Below are 21,766 nucleotides of genomic sequence, written 5' to 3' on the forward strand. Positions count from 1 at the left end.
TATGTAAAAATAATGTGATATATTGTAACAATTGTTAATCGCCCAAGATAATGGCATCTGCTAAGAAATATAATAATAATGTTCAGACACACTTTTGGGGGAGTTTTGCTTTGTCAACCCTTGGGATGTTCCTTTGGAAAACCTGTCTGTGTTTTCGCATTAGGACTATTTTTAGGCAAGCCCTTATATATACTGTATGTAGTGACTGATACAAGGCAAGTACCTGGCTATTATTCAAACGCATCACCCACTGATCGGTTGGATGGGAAACTACACAGCAGGGGTAGGCAGGCAACCTTGGCACTTCCAGTTCATGCCGCTGCAGGACCTTGATCCAACCAGCACTTTAATGACTGAATTAACCAGTAACTAGTTAATTACTGCTGAAGGTCGCTCAGGTAATTAAGGAGCAGTTGAGACAAAGGCATCCAATGGGATGGATATATGGGGTTCAATCACTGAGGGCTGTCTTCCAATGCAAATGGTGATAGAAGAGCAGTTTCTGGCACAGATGAAAGACCGCAGTAGTCATCGAGGCTGAGGACCGTGGCTTATTAAGTACATTGTGAACAGCTGCTCTGATATTTGTTGTTTCAGTCCATTTGGTAATATACTGGGTCAGTATGCGGAAATGTGCAATAAGTCAAGCTCAACCGACCCTGGCAGTGATAGGCCAGTTGTGAGACACATGGTCTTAGAAAACCAGGTTTCAGACCAATGTTATCAGTTCAGAAATTATGTGTCTGTCCCGTTATTTCTGTCCTGGACATTAAGTGGGATTCTTCATTCAGTCCCATCTGGCTTGGGCAGCCCTCCCACACTTTCACTGGGCTGCTAACAGGTCCCTGTTCTGGATTCTTCCAGTTGAAAGACAAATGTCATAAGCATATTCAGTGCCTGCAGGGACAGTACTGAGGGTACATAAATCTGTGGAGACTCTCAGTGGCCCACTACAGGGAAAGGCGCGCAGTCTAGCCTGGTCTCTGGAGGGCTCTGCACAATTGCCCTCTCTGGGCAGGAAACTCACCTAATTGGTGGTCCCCTAATAGACCCCAAGCCCAGGAAGCAAGCACAGATTGGCCTTTCGCTCTGTCAGCCCAGTGCACACTGTCTTCTCGAGGTCGGGGTGGAAGCTCATTAGCTTGATAGTGGGAGGCCTTCTTGAAGCTTAATCAAATACTTTCAGCACCAACGGACTTAATTTGCCACTGATGGTATTGTGGCAGAAACGGCAACATTGCTATTGACAGGAAGGTTGAAATATGTCCTTTTACTCAAGGCACCTAAAATGGTCAGTTGCTAAGTTAGTTGAATTAAACTGGGCTAAACTGGAATTTTTCATGCTCCACAGCGTGTGCTTGTCTTGAAAGTAAGCATTTCCAAATACATTTCTGCACCTCTGTAATTTGTTTATCAAGCATTCATTTAGTTCTAAGCTGTAAAACCAGTAATACCATTAAGTTGTACAAACCACTTCTAATTTAACTCAATGTACACCGTTACATCGCTAAAAAAATATATATTTTTTTATGATCAATGGTTTAAATAGTACTCGCATTATGACAAATACAGGCTATAGAAAACATGGATGTAAATAAGTATTAGATATGCTTAATAATACAATTAAAGCTTAATATATCTCTTACTAATATTTTGAAGTTGTGAATCTTTTTAACAGTGAACTACATAAAGAAACACATTTATTAGCTCTGAACCACACATTTACTCCAGCGCTTGGCAGTGTTAAATAACTGGTATGAGGGTTACGGCACAGACTTCAGCGTATGCCTTTTTTCTATTACTTCACTGCTTCTGTTTGCCTAAGGGAGCTTCTTAACAGAATCACATTGAATTGACTTTCTCACACCAAATCAGATCTCGCCGGTCCCAGTTCAGTTGTCTTTGTCAATATGTATTTTATAAATGGGATGAATTAACAGATGCTGTTGAACAAGAAATGCTGGGGTAGCAGTTATATTTGTTACCACTCTCTCAGGATTGGAAGCTGGTACAGGAGTAACGCAGGGATCCAGGGACTACAGCTGTCTGCTGCTTTAAATGCTCTCTGAGAGAAAGATAGAAAGTAGAAAAAAGTGTGTATTTGCATGAAGAATGCATTGTAATAGACCTTGTGTACCTTGAAATCATGACTTTGAAAACCATGCTATGTCCAGAATGCCCCCCCTCCCCAACATATTAATATATTCAGGTATTTAAAAGTGTTTCGTTTGTTCAAAGTTCCAGTTGTATACAAAGGCGTATTTAATCCATGGCACACATTTTTTTATCAGTTGTTCATTGCATGAAAAATATTTACTTATCATTAACTGAATTAACCTTAATTCACACAGAGCGTAAGCACCTTATGTTCATTTTGTTCCCTTGCTCTCTAATGAATGTATGCAAATCCGTCATAAATCTGAAGATTAGCAAAATAATTTCACACTCCTGAAAAGTGTATGTTAACAGAAAAAAAAAAAAGAGTTGCCTCTTTTCAGCTACAACTGTTGATGTAATAAATCATTGCTAACATGTTTAATTCTGCTGAAACACTGACACTTTTCTAGTATTATTTTTTTTAATCTATTATCTCATATACCTGTATGAATCATAAAAATGCATATTTTATATCCTAAAGGGAATAGTTTGGTTCAGCCATCCTGGCATGAAAAAATAAAATGTTTTCTTGCGCTTATGGCTTTGAGGTCACAGTGTCAAAGTTCAAAAGCCGTTCTGGCAAATTGTATGGAGCAACCAGAGTTCAAAGGGTGGGTGCAGCTATTTTAGAAAATTGTCTAGCTGTTTATTTGCAAGTCATTCAAGCTGAAGTGATGCACTATGGGAATTGCCACCAAACTCCGCTCTGTAACATCTGCTCTCCCTAAGTGAGTTAGTGCACGTCAGACATCTTTATGTCAGAATATTGCAGTGATGGATGCAGTCTCCAGAAAATGTTGCATAAAAATCTGCTGTGCCGTTCTGGCCGTTAAGTGAAATTACTATTTAAATTAATGGTGCTGTCACAGTTTATCTGTGCAAAGAATGAACGCTGATTAGGGTATTAAGCAATTAGCAATTTATCATACTGGAACAAGGTTGATAGTAATTAAAGTAGTGATGGTTTACCCAAGGAAATAAAATAGGAGTCACTTCCTGTTAGACGAATAATAAACCCTTTGCAGGAAAATTATAAATCCTCCAAGAAGAATGTGGAAATAGCACCATCTTTAAAAGTGCCTTTCCTTTTTTTTTTCCACCTCTTGTCTTTATTCTGTGTTGTGTAAGAACGGAACAGAAAATGAATATTCAAAGAATCCAATTAAAACCTGTACGGAGGTTACCCTGAGGGTGAGGGATTTTGCCAGTCCCATTAGGAACGGGAGATCCTGACAGCTACAAGTCAAGATGTTTTTTAATTCCTCATTTCTGACACGGCAAACCGGATGTTTGAATAATCATGTCTTTGTCAAAAATGCACACGCACAAACAGGCGGTGCTACTGCCTTGCACTAGGAAATCTCAGACTGAAAGTGTGAAAGTGTCACTCAGTGTTCACTGGAAGTAAGTTAATTGTACATTTTCCTCAGTCATTTCGACAAATTACACTTTAAGCGGTTCTCTGGATCTTAAGTATTTGATGACTTCAGCGAACTCATGCCCTCGACAATTATGCGCATCTTGTTGGACTTTTAGGTGCCTGGACAGTGTTGATAAAGTCATGGTAACATATTCATGCTAGTACTGCTGTTGACATTATAGAATTGCTATGGGTGGCACAAATACTTAACAAAGAGATGTAAATGTTACACACATTTGTTTCTACGTTTGTTGGGTACTTTCAGGGTTGTCTACAGCACTGGTTAGCTCTATAGAATATGCACACTTTCCATCCTTGTCACACTACCATGTCTGTGGCCCTGGAAATCTCGCACACTCAGGGCAAGTGAAGGTAACATTGTCAATCACGTGCTGTTAATTAAACATTATTTCCTCATGAATAATGCACAGTCCTCTAATTAATTAAATGAGGGGAGACAGAAATAAAGCGGTTTGATTGGGAACAGGACGTTGCAATGATGTCCGGTTCACACTTTTCTCTTCCAGTTTGTGCCTCACGTTCACCTGCCTCCCAATCTGAATTCCTCCCGTTTCCCTGTGAAAATGATCATTAATAACGATAGAAAAATAGCAATTAGGAATGCGGTAATTAAGAAAAATAGCAGCATGGTAATTATGTAATTAAATACGCATCGCTCGCAATGATTGTCAGGTGTACAACAACCCTCACACCACATTTGCGGTGTCTTTTCCTCGCTGTCTGTAGGCATGGCGTGCTGTGGAGAGGAGTATGTGAACGTGTCGAGTACAGTGTGCTGTACCAGCCGCGACGGGGTCTCCGTGCCGCACCTGAAGGAGAGTGAAGCGGCACTGGGCTGCTGCGGGGCCGAACTCATCCCATCTGCAGAGGCGTGCTGCAATGGGGTGGGGTACAACCCCTTGAAATATGTCTGTGCTGACAGGTCTTCACATGGCATACAGTTCAAGGTAAATAATTAATGCATTTGGAGCATCTTTTCTCTCTCACTCCCCACATCCAAGTGGAAAAAAAATCACTGTTGGTTATGCCTACCAGTTTCCTGAAGCAGAAAACATAGTAAACTGATTTGTGTACCAGGGATTCGGAGAACTCCACTTTAACCATTTCCTTTTTAGTTGGTTCTTTTTTATTAAAATAATTTTGATAAGCAGTCACTATATTCCAGTATTTTTAAAGGAAAATGGAAATGGACAGGCTACAGTGCAAAGCAACTACCATTTTTTGTATATGATTTTAAAAAGCACTAAAATCCATGTAGATAATGCTGCAAGCTCAGTCAGTCACCAACCTTGCTGTGATGATATCTGGTACCAAAAGCAAGTGGTTTGTGGAAAAACAAATAAGATAAAGCAGCATAAGTTTGCAGACCCTTGGACGTATTTCAGTTCATCATTACTTTGTGCAGGACGTGGAATTGAATAATTACTCCCAGAAAACAATGAATGTGTTTATGTATGTAGTATATTGACATTTTCTTTAGTGTTGAACTTGTCACTGAAGGGGAAATTTCTGACTTGATTCAGCTAAAATAAATTGAACAAAAAAATCTTTCCTTCCCTCCTCCATGACACCTCCCTCCCTTTGTCCTCCTCCAGTTTAATGTATTTGCTTTCTATTCCACTGATATGTGTGGCTTGCTATAAAATGATTTGTTAATGACTGCTGCTCCCAAGTCTGCAGTGCATGAGACAGGTATATACAGTCGCTCTAATTAGTTTGTGGGTTCAATTGGAACAGTTAGCACTCACGTGTGCGATCGGCGGGGCTGCAAAATTGCCTGCACAAGCGTCGGGCTCGTTGCAGCTCAGGAAAAGACAGTTCTTTTCACAGACTCTGTCCTGGCGAACTTCCTTTTCTTTTCTTTAAAAAAAATCTGCATTTGTTGAAAATAAATATTGAATCCTCGTCCCAAAATCTACTGTAAAAACAAACAAACACATTTAACTCATGTTGATCAATTTCACAAGGATAGATCAGCATGCCTCTTAAATAATCTATATAATTAATGTCTGTCTTTTTATCTGTGGTCACATGATACCTTTTGTTCGGTATTTCCCAACCTCCTTAAACATAAGAGTTTGTGCCGCCCACCCAGGTGCATTGTGGGAGTGTTTTTTTGTATTACAAAGGCACATATATAATGAAAAATTCCAAAAGAAACTTTAAAATTAAAACTCTGCACCACAACTGAAATTCTTTTTGGGACTTAAAATGGGTCCAATCAGCTTTAGATGTGATACAGAGGTCATGTCAGAGTGCAGTAACACAGTTCAGAATCAGGTTTTTTGAATTTCATTTAGGTGTTCATTGATCGTCATATCCATATGAAATGAAGACTCGGATTCAGTTAATTATAAAATCCAAATTTAGAGTTTTTCACAAAGCCCGGTTTTAGTCAAAGATATAGATGAAGGCAGGCATTATCTATCATTTAAACTGCACTTGTTTACAGAACTTAATTTTAATAAATTGATTCTTATATGTAGTCTCATTTCATGTCTCCTTCCATCTACCATTCTGCCGGTTCTATTCCCTGGGGCCATAATGGTGATTGCCTTGGGGTAATTGTTGTGTTTGCCCAACCAGCCCCCTACCCTTGAATAATTCTGTGTAATTCTGGTCATGTGAGATGTAAGACAGAGGGCAGAATTCCTTTCTTTCATTTGATTCCTTTTTACCTACTTGGCTGTTTACTAATTTCCCACTCCCATCCGTTTGTTCCACTCAGGACATATTATGTTGCACAGGCAGTTGTATTCAAACATTCAAACATATACAACTCTTCTGTTCTGATGGGAGTTAAGATGGGAGTGTGATGAAAGAGAGAGGGTAACTAGGGATTGGTAGCCCTTTTATGGCTCCACTTTTGTAAGTGATGTAAAAGAAAAATGGTTTTAACAGCCAATGTTATCAAAGGCAACATGAGGATTTTATACCCCGATCAGCTTCTTCGGGACATTTTTCTCCTACACTTTGCCTTTGCTCCTGTTTGGCATATTTGGTATATTATGCTTAAATGTGAAGATTATGGAATATGGTGTCCCAATAAATAAATACATTTACCTCACCTATTTGTGTAGCTGCGTAACATATTAATGGATTCTGGGAGTGTTTTTTGTTTTGTTTTACACAGGCACATACATGTCTTTTTTTTCCCAGCTAGGTTTTGGAAATAAGAACCTGAGATCTGAGTGCTTCTCCACAAAATCATATTAGAACGGTGATTGTTGAGGCGCTTTAGATGAATCACGTCCTATAACTTAATCCCGGACAGCTAGGATGGAACACCTGACCCGCTCTGACCTGTGATATTGAACTCGCAGTCCTGTGGCAACCATAATACACCAGTGCCTGTAGCCATGTTTGCCTTCCAACCTCAGCAGGCAAACACAAATCAGGGTGTGGGTGATTTATTTCTAATTATGTCATTAAGGGGCATCCTTGCCATTCATTAAAACAGTGAACTTTTCACACGCCAGCTGACTTGAGTTGCTTTAAACAGAGCAGTAATGTGATGACTATTGTCACTAATGAGGATATAATGTGGTTGTCTGCCCATGACTAAATGAATTGTATTTGTCAACAGCAAGACTGCAGCCCCAGCATATTGTGCCCCATCTCCATGGCGGCCGGGGCGTTCTGTGGCAAGTGTGATTTGAACCCAGCAGAGACCATCTGCACTTGGGTGAAAGGGGTCCCCTCAGCCTCCCCGTACGCAGCTGCGCAGGGGGTCCTGTGCCCCACCCCGGAGGAGCTGGTCTACTCAGGAGGGCCGAGCAGATACACCTACACAGGTATTTCCCCCCCATTCTGTTTGCAGTGCTTTCGTTGCCTTTGGACACAGTGGATGCATTGACAGTCTGTCTGGCTTGAGGCTGCATCCCTTAAGAGCCGCTCTGGCCTTTATATTTTTGTTCAGATCTAGGAAGGGTTACCATCTGGCCCCCAAACCCCCCAAGATGCCTGGATATAGAATCATTGTTTTAGTCCTTTTCCCCACACAAAGCAAAGAAACAAATGCAAATTGAGCATTAAACCTGACCTCAATTGTTGGTTGATTTCCGCCGGGCAGCCCTGCAAATACAACATTGTTGGATCTGCCAAGTTCCCCGACACGTCCCTTTTTTCCCCTCATCAGGCAATGCTCTGCTCAAGCCGTTTGGCCCCGTCTTTGCTTACAAAAACAGTCAGGAATCCTTGTGTTGAACAGCACGTGTGGACAGCTGATCAGCGCTACTGATTCGATTGGGGAGTTTGTGGAAATCGGTCCTGTGTTCTTAGAGCAGAGGAATCGCAAATCTGTAATTAAATGTCATTTGAGATGCATTTCTGTTTTCTTATTTCATAAAAGATTATTCTATAGTAATTCTGTCAGGTGATAATTAAGATAATTCATTTAGTCATGGTTTAATACTCAATTTGCACCGGAGTTCAGGAACTGCCTTAAAAACCTGTGTGGGGAGAAATGTTAACCTATGTGGTTTTCCCTGCCTGATAATTGATAGTACAAACCAAGTATTTTGGTTTCGCAAAGGCGTCTTCCTCCTGATTTTTATTAATTGGGTCCCTTTCAATTTCATTCTGAACTTGTAATCTGAAAATTACAGGTGTGTCAATTATTGTATTTAATTCAAAGATTAATCTCTGTATATTTTTAATTCAGTCCCCACCCTCACCCCTTTGTCATTTTGATCCTGTATCTATATGACAGCTTTGTGTTGGTACCCAGTAAATGAATCGATAGATACAAATACTATCAACTTTGTAGTTAAATCACCTCATATGATCAATTTCATTACACAAGCTTGGGAATCCATGTTTTACTGGAAGTGCTGGGAAGATTGCAAAGTCTCATTGTCAGATTCTGAATTCCCCTTGGATGGCTTCCATGTCCTTCTAAGTCCGTGTCTTGCACATGTATTGAAAACACAAGGCAGTATTATTTAAATCTTGTCAATTTACAAAATTGGGAATTCCAAGGGCACCCACAAAGGCATATCAGAAATGGATATTTCACACAGAGACATCAGACTAATAATTGATGTCAGCTGTTCGTGATTAAAAGAAACCAGAAGGAACGGGTTAATATTACTTTCTAAAATGCACATTATTTCAGACATTTTGAAGGTCTTTTACATCTGGTAATTTAATAGAGGTACTTGACACAAGGAACAGTACCTATAAAACATTTCAGGCCCGGAGAGAAGTCTTAAATGCATCCAGTTAATCAAATGATCAGACCCAATCAAGAATGTATGAGCTGGGCTAGAAAAAAAACTCCAACGCACGACATCCCCGCAGGAGCGCAAGTTGAGAGAGTGACCGATGGCCAACTTCCACGAGCAGATCTTAGGCAGGCATGGCTGGCAGTTAATCATACACTTAAATAATATTGTCAACGTATACCGCACACATAGTAAATATGCCATTTAGAGAAAAACACGCTTAATTGTATTTAGATGAAATGTGTAGTAAATACATGCTTTCAAGTGCATTGACAGGTAACACTAACCATAAATTACTGACTCCATACCCTAGAAATGTCCTGAAGGTACTACACTTAACACTCAACTCAGAATGAAGTCTCAGTCAAGAAAGTGAAGGACCAATGGCCTTATGTCACCCAATTCTACAGAAGCGTCTGTAGAATTGACACCTTACTTAAAATGGATTGCAAGTTTTATTTGTTTACATATCTGAATACTAACAAGCAGGCTGTGGGGGACAATGGTTTGAGTAAAGAAAGCACTCTCCACGATTACTGTGACACCATCTGGAGAGTTGCACATAAAATCTGGGTATACTCCCGGTCTCCAGATGTTTCATGTGCAGTCAGGGCTTTTGCATAAAGGCCGTGCAATGAGGAAAGACACCTCGCGAGATGACAAATTGAAAGGAGAATGTGGGGGAGAGGAATGAATGAAGGGAGAAACCTGTCCAAATGTGAAAGTGCAGTATGTGCAGGACATTAACATTATTCACAATATGAGAATATTTTGGCAGCTCCCACTGCACAGTTTGGGTTTTAAAGAGCAAGAGGTTTGGGTTCCAAAAAGCAACTTACTTTTTTATTATTCCATAGCAGACAATGCAATGTTTCATTTTGACTTATATATTTATGTTCTTCTGAAATGTGTTATTCTGTGCAGTTTTTTGGGGGGGAAGGGGTCAGATAAAAATAGTTACAAGAAAACTAATTCTACTATAACTTATTTCAGCAGTTTGGTGGTTTGCAAAATGCTGATATAATTGCAGACTCGATTTCTTACAAATGTTTACCTCACCCACAAAGCTGCCCAATGTGTTTTTATTCCCCTATAATTGTATATTTTTAAGAAAGGTATGGAAGTCATATATTTCTATTTGGGTACGTAAAACTTTTAACTAAAATGACATGTCCTTTTTTATCTTTTTCTACTTAAAGTGATGACAATGTAAAGGCCTTGGCACAAGCGTCTTCAGTCCTCCCCTGAGCTCGGCCTAATCTGCCCTGTTTTACAGATGCTGACCTGGAGCCCGACACTACATATGAGTACAGAGTGGCAGCCTGGAACAGCTTCGGTCGGGGGTTCAGTCCCTTCAGAGGTGGTACCACCGAGCCAGATGTTCCCCAGGGCGTGAGTGCACCAACGTGGAGCCGCGTGGATGACCGGGAAGACATCCTACACTTGGACTGGCGGCCTCCAGTGCGGCCCAATGGTAGCGCAAACCTCCGGGCCTCACTCTCCGTGCTCTCATCTTAATTGCGGGAAGCGTACCAAGCTGCATATCTTCTCAGAAATGTATATCGGGATGTTTTCGAATGGTTGGAAATTGAATTAGATTCCTGTTAGTTCCTGATGAAATGCATTTCCCATTCGGGGGCTCATTATCTGCGCAGGCTCTTAGTGCAGTCGTCTCTGGGCCTGGGATGAGTGGCGGGGTCAGACTCGAACACCTCGCATTACTTATCTGGCCCTAATCAGGACCTCTCTGTGCATTATGTTGTCTCATCGATCCGGATGAGCCACGTCTGGGATCAATTTGTTTCTGAGATTTTCCCACATTTTCTTGTAACCTTACATTTTAATGCCCTCCACCTCCACCCAAATTATGAATCCAAATGCCTTTTCTTCATCTCTGGGTAGCACTTGTCATTCCCAGTGGAATTTGGACAGGAGATGTTAAAGGGTTCAACATTAAAATTAAGAACGAGGCTATTCCTTTGCCCAGCCACTCTGGAAAGGGTCGTTTAAACATGGATATTTGCTGATGGATTTCAGTGTTTCCCCATGAATTTTACATTTCTATCCTCTTATGGTCTAACATACTCCACCATTAGACCCAATAATGCACCAAGTTACCCTCCACAGCATCTAAGAGGTCATTGATCACTATTTTTTAAAGCTAGGTTATTTCATTTATGCTTTTAGTTTTCCTTGTGGTTTGGACTCTACATTATGCTAATCTATGATTCATACCTTGATACCATGTCACTTAGTCTATTGGGGACTAAGTGGGACCAACCCTAGAAGGCTTGGCAGAATCATCAAAGGTAGAAAAATTACATTCTTGTACCTGGGATGTAATTGGCACATGAAAGTTATTTTTCCTTTTAGAAATGCTAGTCCCCTAAATCCCTATTCAAATTCACAAACACACACACACACATGTTTGGGAATTTGAAATGCAAAGATTAATTGACTTTTGAGTTTAATTGAGTTTTCAATGTTCTCACCCAAAGCAACCAGCAAGAAAGAGGCTACAAATGAGCAGCAACGTGCTGGAACATAAACCGTTGCTTCAGCTGTTTCTATAATATGCGTTCTTTCTTTTCAATGTCCACATCGTGTGTTTTTAAACATATTAAGCTGAAAGTCCAATGCAGTCACTTTCAAGATGTCATCTCGCATTAGTGCGGGGGGGCAGGGGTCCTCAAGGCTGCGTCTCTCGTAACGTCTCTCATAACTGCTGGTGAAACGCCAACTACAGGCACTTCCATCGCTCTGGTTTTCAGAAATGCGTTTCTCCAGCAACCTGAATGACTCATCCCCCCTGTATGTATAACGGCTGACTTGAAGCGATTGCAAAAGACTAATAATTTATAAGTTACAAAATAAGAAACAACTACAACAACTAAAGAGAAATCGCAGGACGTGAAAATGAAAAGGCACAATATGTTTACAGCTCAGACAACATATGTTTCATTTTCATTTTGTGCTTTAAAATATATACTTTATTAGGGTTACAACCTTGGTTTAAAAAAAAAAAAGCAATTAATGATTAAACTGGATTAGCACTATAGCAAGAATGACTAATGGTTTATAAGAACATCCCTAACACTTGACTTTAAAAGTCATTTTTGTTAGAACAGTTTTTTCTTCACAATGCAATAATTATGGTTATTATTATAACTGTTCTATTTCTATTTTGAAATAAGTTGTCTTCATAGCAGACTTGATTAATTGAATGTGCTGTCAGGCAGCTGAGGTTTCCAATTTAATTCCTTTTACACAAGTTAGCTTTATGTATTTATTTGTTGAATGTTACGTAAATTATAACAAAATGGAATCTCTGCATGCAAAACAACAGGAAAACCCTACCACCAAGGTTCACGTCCAGTTGTATTAGAGACAGGTATTTTAATTAACTTATCAATAAAACTGTGTAAGCAGTATAGGGTTCACTCTAATTCTGGTCCGTAAATTCCGCTGCTAGTCTGAGAACGTGTTTCTGTGGGCTTTGCTTGGGAGATACAAGGATCGCAAACTGTTTGCTATTCATGGAAAAAAACTCTTCGCTTGGGAGCTGCTATGATCGTGTTTTGAAGTCCTTGTTAAAGATTCAACTCAGCTTGTTTAATTCCACAGCAGTCACTGTTGTGCGATCTTGTTTTACCAGACTGACGCTTGTTCTCCATACCTGCAAAGAGCTCATCCAACTTCTAAGCACAGAGCCGTTAGACTCCCCTTGACCGGCCGCGCAGTACCGCACTGTGTCTGGGGAACTGCCCTGCCAGGCTCACATGTCCTGTACTTTGAAAGAACAATGAAGTCGGGGCCGGAGATAAATGAAGCTCGACATTATATCTGAGGCGGAGAGGAATACCCCTTGCAAAGAAGAACACGAGGATTGGGAATGAGTTTAAAAGGAGAGGAGTGTGCAGAAAGCGAGGACTTGTGGTTGTGGCTCGGAGATGTGTGTGTGTCAGTGTCAGGTTGATTACCTGCCCTAATTCCTGCTCGGTTTTTCTTTCTCCCCCCTTCTGCCATAGCAAACAGGCTGAACAATGTGAAAATTGCACTGGTTTATTAACCTGATAGGAGAGAAACAATATCGCTGAGAGAGCGTAGTCAGGTTAACTTGTGTAATTAATTGGCAATATAAACTGGCCGCCTGCTCTACAGAGAGACACCCCAGGTAGTTCGCATTGGATTTACAGCAGCTTCTAAAGGTCTTTGTTTGGAGAATTATACCAGGAAAATCCGGTTTAGAATGCTGTTTCCCATTTCCCGGGCGCAGCCTATGCATTCACAGCTTACGTCTGCTCTTGTTTATGTGTCACCTGTCTTATAACTAGTAAACATATGTGTCACAATATTTTGTGTTTTGTGATAACTGATTGAACTGAGTCGTTACTGTTTGGAGTGGAAGCGTTTCTGACTTTGTGTTTTGTAAGCTGAACTTTAATGGCAGCTTCCTTGTTTTGTTTTGTTTTGATGCCAGGTCATATCAGGCACTATATAATTCTCCGGGATGGGCGAGAGAGATACCGGGGATTGGAGACCAGCTTTACTGATACAGGCGGGATTCTGCCGTACCAGGAGTATGTGTACCAGCTTCGGGCCTGCACTGTTGTGGGCTGCACTGAGAGCAGTAGGGTATGTATAGTGTCTCAAAGGCTGGTTGTATTGTTAAAACACAACTTTTAATATCTAAGCAGATGTATTCATTGTTGCAGGTGCTGATTAATTGTATTTCCAAATAACGCAGGTATTTTGGGGTTAATTTTTGATAAGATAAACCTGGTTGTATTTTCCTCTACTTTACATTTCTTGATCACACTTTACAATTGCAGGCACCAGTTCTTAATAAATTGATGTATAAATACCACAGGAACAACACAGGAATACCGAATGCACGATCTGTGCTGTTAATCACACATATGGCAAGGTGAGGGATAATATTAGACTAGTACACGAGGCATTCATATGTCATTCCTGTAGGATTCGTACATTAATTAATTAAGAATGGTTGCCCATTCTTGATAAGTGTGACCCATCTTATGTATCTTGATGTGTTGGCAGCATTTTTGTTCTAAAAATTTGGTTTTACAAAATATATATAACATTTTTAAAAAGTTGCAAGGATAGAATATTTCCCCCCACAGTTGATATGTCCCCAGTTGATTGTAAAGCTTACTTTTTCATATAAAGTGGTCTTCTATTATATGTAAATATGATATTTCATATTTGTTTTACACTTTAACAAAATGTGGCATTAGGGCATTATTATGCCACTTTAGATAGTTATTTATCAACCTTCCTACCTTTCCTTTAAAAAAAAAAAAAAACTAGATACATTGTACAGAAATGTAAATACACATGGGGATATATCTATTTATTCTTTTAGGCAGGCATAATGGAGAACTGTAAAGCTATGCACATAAGCAAAACAGTTACAATTATTAGACAGTCCAGGAAATGCCCCCCCGTCCCCCTCCTCTCACACTCTGTCTCTGAAAAAATGGCCCGAGCTCCAACCTGCCGCTTCATCCCCAACAGAAAGGGCTGATTTAATCTCACCAGGCACTCAGCGAGAGCACAGAGAAGATCAGCAAGAAAGATGGTAGCCCGGGGCTGCCGCAAGGTATCTCAGGTTCTCTACCATCCCAGGAAAACCTTAACTGGGTCTCACAGCCCTTCTTAATAGTCTGCCACTCCTGAAGACAACAGTTTAAACCACTAGTGACATTCTATTAGAGCAGGATATCCAAGCCTCTATTACAGCAAATTGCTCTGTAATTCTTTTTGTCTTTAGGTAGTTGCAGTGACTGTCCAGGGAGTTCCAGAGGATGTCCATCCGCCAACAGTCACCGCCCTGAGCCCCTGGGCTCTGCGGCTAAGCTGGAGAGTACCTGTGAAACCGAACGGCATCATCAGAGAGTACCACATCAATCAGACGGGCCGAGGCCTTATCCACACCGAGAGCCGCGGCGGCCTGCGTCACTCTGTCACAGGTAACGCACGGCAGCCTGTCTCTCTGTCGTGTCTTTTCTTTTTTTTCTGTTTTGTCTACCATAGCTCCATCTTTATTATTTGATCCAAGTTATGGAAAATGCTATACTAACTGTAGGCTGAGTAACTTTCAAAAGTAAAGTGATGTTTTAGTGCTGAAAGCAGGAAGGTTGGCATGAATACTGTAGTTTTGCATGCAGTTCTTTTCGGTGCATTGATACAACAGAATCTGACAGGACAGTGCATAAACACTAGTGATATTTTCCCATTTCATTGGTGTGTCCCTAACAAACATCATCACAGAAACTGTACACTCAAGAGACATATTCGCTCCTGTGCCTTTGAGTCAAAACATCTAGATAACATGCCAAAGGATCATACACAGGCAACTGAAAAAGCCTCTCTGTCACTCTCTCTCTCTCCCTGTGCACAGTAGTGCGTCAGTACATGATCTACCTACCTTGAGAATAAAAAAAAGATGTATAAATAGATGGATAGGCAAACATTAAAAAATAAATAGATAAATCTGACTTTTGACTCGCGATTTTTCGTTTCATTTCCTTTTTGTTCAATTTACAACATGATTAATAATATGTGGGCTTGAATAGGAGGATTGTCTCTTTTTGCACTGGAGTTATCGTCGCTGTGTACTAAAACAGACAGGGTCAAGTGAAACCCTGCAGAAGCGTGTTCCTTGTTTCCACTGACTGCTGATTGAGTGATAACCGCTCTCTCTGGGATCCGCCCCCTTCTCACTCCACGGAGCTCCCTGGCTCCTGTGACAGCCGTCGGAAGACTCTGGGATATACTGTACTCATTTGCTCCTTGTATTTATTTATGAATGCTATTTCTGGAGGCAATCTAATGACTAAATTTACACCTGATTCCCGTAATGAACGGCTGCCCTGCCTATTACTTGTGTCCGGGTGTCGCCGTGATTTGTGAGACTTTGAGACGGTTACTTTTATCTGCTCTGGTGTACTAGTATTCCTGGACACATGCCATTAGTCATGAAGCGAGGATATTAGTGAAAGCACAAATGCCCGCCTTTCAAGGAGCCGTTCTTGATTTACTTATTTCCGAATCTTAAGGATATGTAGTGTGTTTTTTCTCTCTCATGTTTTTACGGGTGTTACACGGGAAGAAAGAAAGCCGAACATCCGACAGGGATTCTGACAATACGGCAGACGCCCCGGATCTGTCTGGTGCCATGAAGGAATAATTTCCCTTTGTGCACTGATGTTGACAATCTGTTTTTCATCAAGAGCTTTCTGTATGCAAATCATACCTAAGTGCTGCACTCCACGTATCTCTCGTAGATTAAAATTTTGTAAAAAGAAAAAAGTGCATAATTCATACAATTTTTAAGAATATGGCTGTCACCGCATGCCATGACTATCAATAACGTAATTATTAAATCCATGTTCGAGATGTCTGCTTGGGTGTTTTTGATCTCCTGCCAATGGCAATTAATATCAGTGAGCAATGTAAAGGAAAATTGTCTTCTGTGCATTGCACATATTGCAGCGTGTCTCTGATTAAGGCCCACAGGATCATGTTAGCCTCAGACACACATGGATAACATACATGGATAATTACAAATCCTTCTAACTATACCTTCTAAGATGTAAGCCAAACACAAGTAAAAACATGGACAGCTATCAAATATGGCCATTGTTATGTAAAAAATTATATTCATATTCAAATTACAACAGATGTCTTCATTTAGACACAAAATCTTCATTATAATATGTTTAAAATTTTATTTTGTTTTCTGTGATGTAAAGGAATTGCACATAGCTTTGGCTGTTTGATATCCTGGGAAATTGGTTTAATATTCTTTCCTGAATGATTTAGTCTTGCAAGGGACATACAAACACACAAAATCTATGCGTATATAACTGAGAAATAGTTGTGCTGTAGCTACCTACCTCTTAAAAACAGTTATATATTGTATACATTTTGTTCCCTTTACAGAAAAACAGGGGTGATGTGTTTCAATATTGAATGTGTGGTCCTCTTGTGTCTCAACACAGCCCAGTTGGAGCTGCAAATGGCTGAATTCCTCCACTATTCACTGCCGACTGTAGATATTTCTGAGAGCAAAATCAGAAGGGGATTCTGGAAGTCCAAATGCAGGGAATTGGCAGCGCTGAGGAAGCTCCGAGCCAATCGCTGTGTCCCAAAATGGTTGCAGTTGATGCTGTATTTGGCCCGCAAGCTCCTTTGTGCTTTAAAACTTGGCTTGGAGAAGAAGAGGCTTCCCTGTAGCAGCTCCACTATGATGGAGATGCCTTTTGTTGGCATAGCTGTCGTACGCCTGCAGTTCTTGCCAGATCTGCACCATTTTGCTCTGGGTTTCCCATTCATGTGCAGTCAAAGCTTCTAAAAGACTTTCATGTCCTCGCTTTTGCAAATAGTCACACACTCGCACTGCACCCTGCTTTTCTGGACCCGTGCTTCGGTTATTCTGCATGTTTTTTAACTTGAAACTTTTGTTTTTGGCATGTTAGAGCTGTACAGTGTTATAAGCTTCTATATATTGTGGTTAGCAAAAGCAGAGGAATCACAAGAAATTACACAAACTAGACAGAGTAAACCCACATAATAGACAACATATTACCACAAGGGGTCATTATTAATAAACACAAAGTTTACACAACGTACATAAATTTCCTTATCACTTATCACATTCTAATTGAATCTGAGTCGGTATCTGGATTAACACATGCAGTATGCACCTTATTCCGGTTCTTTCCGACAACGGTGAATATTGAATTTAATATGCCACAATCACAGATACATAAACAGATCAATATTAAATTGATGTGTACTTGAACAAGTCTGAATAAATGTATGTTCCTTGTTATGTCCCGTGCTATAATGCAGCATCCTTCTCCCTCCGCTAAAAATAATAATAATAGGCTTCAGGTTTATATTCTGTCCTTTAACAGTCAGGCATATTGGTCACAATACAACGCCTAGAAAGCCTCCATATTAGTTTACGCTTTAAACAGTGCAGATGAATAATCATTTCAAGAGAGACTGACACGCCACAGTTGGCCTTACTGAGGAAGCTGGATATCCAGCTCTGGCTACCAAAGCTGTGAACATATGACAGTCAGGACGAGCAACAGCCCTGGTTGCTGTTACGAGGCGGAGAGTTGTGTGGCAGCAGGTTTTCCGTCACTGTGAATTGGGCACATGCAAGGTCACCATCGTGAAAGTGTTATCTGTCGTTCTGTATCTGAAACAATGTATGAATGAGTGAAAGGAACAATCCACCAATATGTTAAATGATATTTTAGCTGATGGCAAAGAACTGCTGTTGTAAGTAAACAGGGCCATATTTTTTTCATATGGCAGTTTTTACATCTTTTCTCTACATCTTTATTACCTTCCATTTGCCAATCTCCAGTGTTTGGTGGTGCAGTATGACAGTTACACCCACATGGCGATGACCACCATGCAATCCCACTCGCGATAGTCCTGAGATTATAATTTTTCTCTTGTTCTCCTGGGTCACTTGGAAGTCAGACCTCGTAACCTCAAGGTGTTTTGGAGATCCATTTTAACTGATATCACTCTGATTGAATGACATTGCACAGTGCTACGATGCACCAGCATTAACAAACGGATATAAAATGGAGGTCACTTGGACAGTGGTGCAATGTTTGAACCTAACTGTATATCTATCAAGAAACAAAGATGGTGACAATGTCAGGCTTGAATCTTCTATTCAACTAAAGATTTATTTTCAGCAATTTGATATAGAAAGAAGCTGCCCGTGTCTGCTGTTATGGCATCCTCTTGTGTTAGAGCTGCATCTGGAAGGAGGCAATTGTCAGCTTCAGATTACAGCATCACCTTGTTTCCTTTTAGTTGTTTAATTGTCAGACTTTGCATATGTGCCTTTTCCTTGTCTGACATCTGGACATATTGGCAATAACATTTGCTTGTTTGTTAGTTTTTCATTATTGTAAATATTTCATTTAATTTAAAATAATCAAATAATGTTTTTGATTCCCCGTTTAATTACAATTTTCCATAATTCTCCGAACATGCTTTAGCTAAGGTCTGGCACACTTAAGATCTGTCTTCACGTTACTGTAACAACACAGCAGTCAGCCACAATCGCAGGCTGAATTGGTAACAATTTGTCGGATCATGTCAAGGCCCTTGTCAGTGACCAAATTTTGGTTGGTGGGCACAAATAATCCTGAGGGGGGCTGCAAAACAAATACAGGCACTCGCACACAATAGCTTTGGGTAAACACAAGGCACAGTAAAAGGAGCTGTTTACGTATTTATGTAAAATTAGCCTCCTACCTCGGTTTGCTTGGCCAAGGACCTAAAACGCCTCAGGGCAGAGTGATTAACTTAATCTAGAGTCCCCCCCATTCCTCTCCCGCATTACATGATCACATTAAGCTGCAAAACAAAAGAAGCATCTTGGGTTTTGCCATCAGGAGACAGGAATGCAAGCTCTAACAAATCTGGACTTTTTCCTGCCCACCCACCCCCTCTTCAAATGAAGAATATTGTCCAAAACAATTTATGAGTAAATGTGAGGCCACCTTGGCATCTCTTTAATCTCGAGTGTGCGAGTCTCTCAGCCCGCTTTTCTTTTGTCGGCACAGGCTGTGGAGGAGATCAATCACAGGTAAATAAACGGAGAAAAGTGATACCTACACGTAGAATTTTCCATTTCGTATTTAGAGCTCAGTTTGAAGGTCCCCTGAACTGTATGATCAATTGTTAGGAAGAGAACAGGCTTTCTGAGGGGCTCTTTGTCTGCTAATGAATAATAGCAAAATAAATGGTAATGTCATTATTAGTAATAGTTTTAAACTGCTGCTCTAGCCCTGAGGGGGTTAAGAACAAAAAAAAAAAGAAAAAGAAAAAAAAAGATAAATGAGCATTTTGCATGAAGTATGAGCTGAAATAATTGCTCTAGTATGCCAATGCTTAATGTTTAATATATCATAATTCATTTTAGCAGCACAGATTAAATGCCTTGTAGGGTGCACCAAGTTTGTACTTTTAATTTAATCTCTGAATTGCAAATATTTAATTTGAAAGCAGGAATGAAAATAATCATACAAGCCTGGATATTGATACTGATACTGAAAGGGGCATGTTGTACTTACAAATCTCTTTCCTAAGGGCAGTTAAATTACTTAAAGTAAAAAATGATCTCCTTTGAAATTTCAATATTATTAATAATATTATTATTATTAACAATAAGATGAAAACGGTGAGTAGATTCATGTAGTTGAAATACACAAATAGTTCTGTTCACATGAGCCGTTATGTTATAAAGTTGATCCCTTCAGACATTTTAGCTGTATATTAATTAATTTACTGATTAATTTATATCAATTTATGTTGCCTGCCACCGGTTCAACCCACTTTCCTTATTCCTAACAAGTAAACCTCCGTGTCAGATCCCTAATCCTGTTTTTTTTTTTTTTTTTTCGGATAGTTTGTCACCCAGTACCAGTAAATGGCTGATACTTGCCATAAAACAAGCATGGCAGTAGGCAGTAAACCTAATAGCCTTTCATTAGTTTATTCTAGCATATATAATTAGCTGAATGATTTGTCTGCACACACTACTCCATTTGTGATGTCACAGAGAAGAGCTTTATCCAGTTGTAGAGTAAAAGGGTCAAGTGGCAGCCATTGAGAAGAGACAAGCGGGTTTCCCTGGCCATTTAAGTCCGCTCCTTCCCTTAAAAGAAGGATCTCATTATAAACGCCGTGCTCTGACCGTCATTATAATCTCTGGATGGAGCGAGAGTGCTTTTCCCCATATTTATGTTTTCCACCATGAGTTGTAGGAGCCGCAGATTGTCTAGTTTTTGTTAATTAGACTTCTGTTTTGCTTCTCTTTTTCCTACAGAGAAATATATATATATAATGTAAGGCAGACTTAAAAAAAAACAAATTGACCGATGAGCCATTTAACATTCTTCATTTGTCGACCAACTGCAGTTTTTTGCATAATAACTTTGTGCAATTAAAAAATCTCTTTTTTGTTTGTTTTCCTTGAGAGAACTGTCATTATTTTGGAATTATGAGAACTTATAAACAATATCTAGTTAATTGCATCCACTGCATCCTATAAAACTCCTGGAGATCATATCTTTAATATGCAAAAATAAAAATCGTAGTCAAAATTGGCCTTTATTTAAAACTGCACATTCCACTTTTTACAGTCAGAAACGATCACTTCATTCTCACAATTATGGAGTACGTAACTGTATTTTGAGTTTTTAATATATCAGCCTCCTGCCCCTTTAGTTTTAAGGACCTACAGTCAGAATTTAATTTTAGAGAACATAGTTAATCTGGTGGTTACTTAAAGATGTCCATAGCATATTGAGCATGTTAATTCTGTTCCTTTAAATCACGCCCTTCTCTGTGCTGAAAAATGAAAGGCAGCCAGCAATCAGTTGAAGTAGAACTGCTGCCGATGCCTGCAGGACTGTCACACTATCCCGTTCGGTTACGGGCGCAGTAAGAATGACAAGGATCGCCCATCAATATGCATCTTATTAGATCTGTTCTTTTTTCTTTTCTTTCTTTTTCCTCCCATCCAACCCCTCCATTTTGCATTCCGACCGTCACGGTGTGTGCAGTAATTGAATTGCCGTCACATTAATAGGACTCTAATCCTTTATGATTATTGTGCCCAAGTTTGCAGCACTCTGGTTAATTGTGTGCCGTCTTGGTCGGGTCTCGTGATAGTGGGCCAGAAAGGAAAATAATCCGTTGACACTCAGAGCTCATCTGAAGACACAGGCTGGCGGGGAGGGTGCTGTCAGCAGCGCGCTGTGTCTGCGTCTGGATCCCAAGGAGAACGACTGTACCGCGTTGCTTATTTTTAATTACATGTGAGCTGGGGGAAACCTGATGCCGTAAAATGCTTTGGGGTAGAGTCTTGGAG

General features: G+C 40.1%; 1 protein-coding gene across 1 annotated transcript in view; it reads left to right on the forward strand.

Annotated features, from left to right (window-relative positions):
• The window catches only part of ush2a (Usher syndrome 2A (autosomal recessive, mild)), a 243,804-nt gene that overhangs the window by 166,065 nt on the left and 55,973 nt on the right, over positions 1-21,766 (forward strand). The window contains exons 51-55 of the mRNA XM_066697388.1: positions 4,325-4,545; positions 7,185-7,392; positions 10,100-10,297; positions 13,304-13,458; positions 14,618-14,816. Of these exons, the coding sequence (XP_066553485.1) occupies positions 4,325-4,545; positions 7,185-7,392; positions 10,100-10,297; positions 13,304-13,458; positions 14,618-14,816 (981 nt within the window). The remainder of the gene's footprint in view (positions 1-4,324; positions 4,546-7,184; positions 7,393-10,099; positions 10,298-13,303; positions 13,459-14,617; positions 14,817-21,766) is intronic.

The sequence above is a fragment of the Amia ocellicauda genome, chromosome 1, assembly GCF_036373705.1.
Source record: "Amia ocellicauda isolate fAmiCal2 chromosome 1, fAmiCal2.hap1, whole genome shotgun sequence".
NCBI classification, from domain to species: domain Eukaryota; kingdom Metazoa; phylum Chordata; class Actinopteri; order Amiiformes; family Amiidae; genus Amia; species Amia ocellicauda.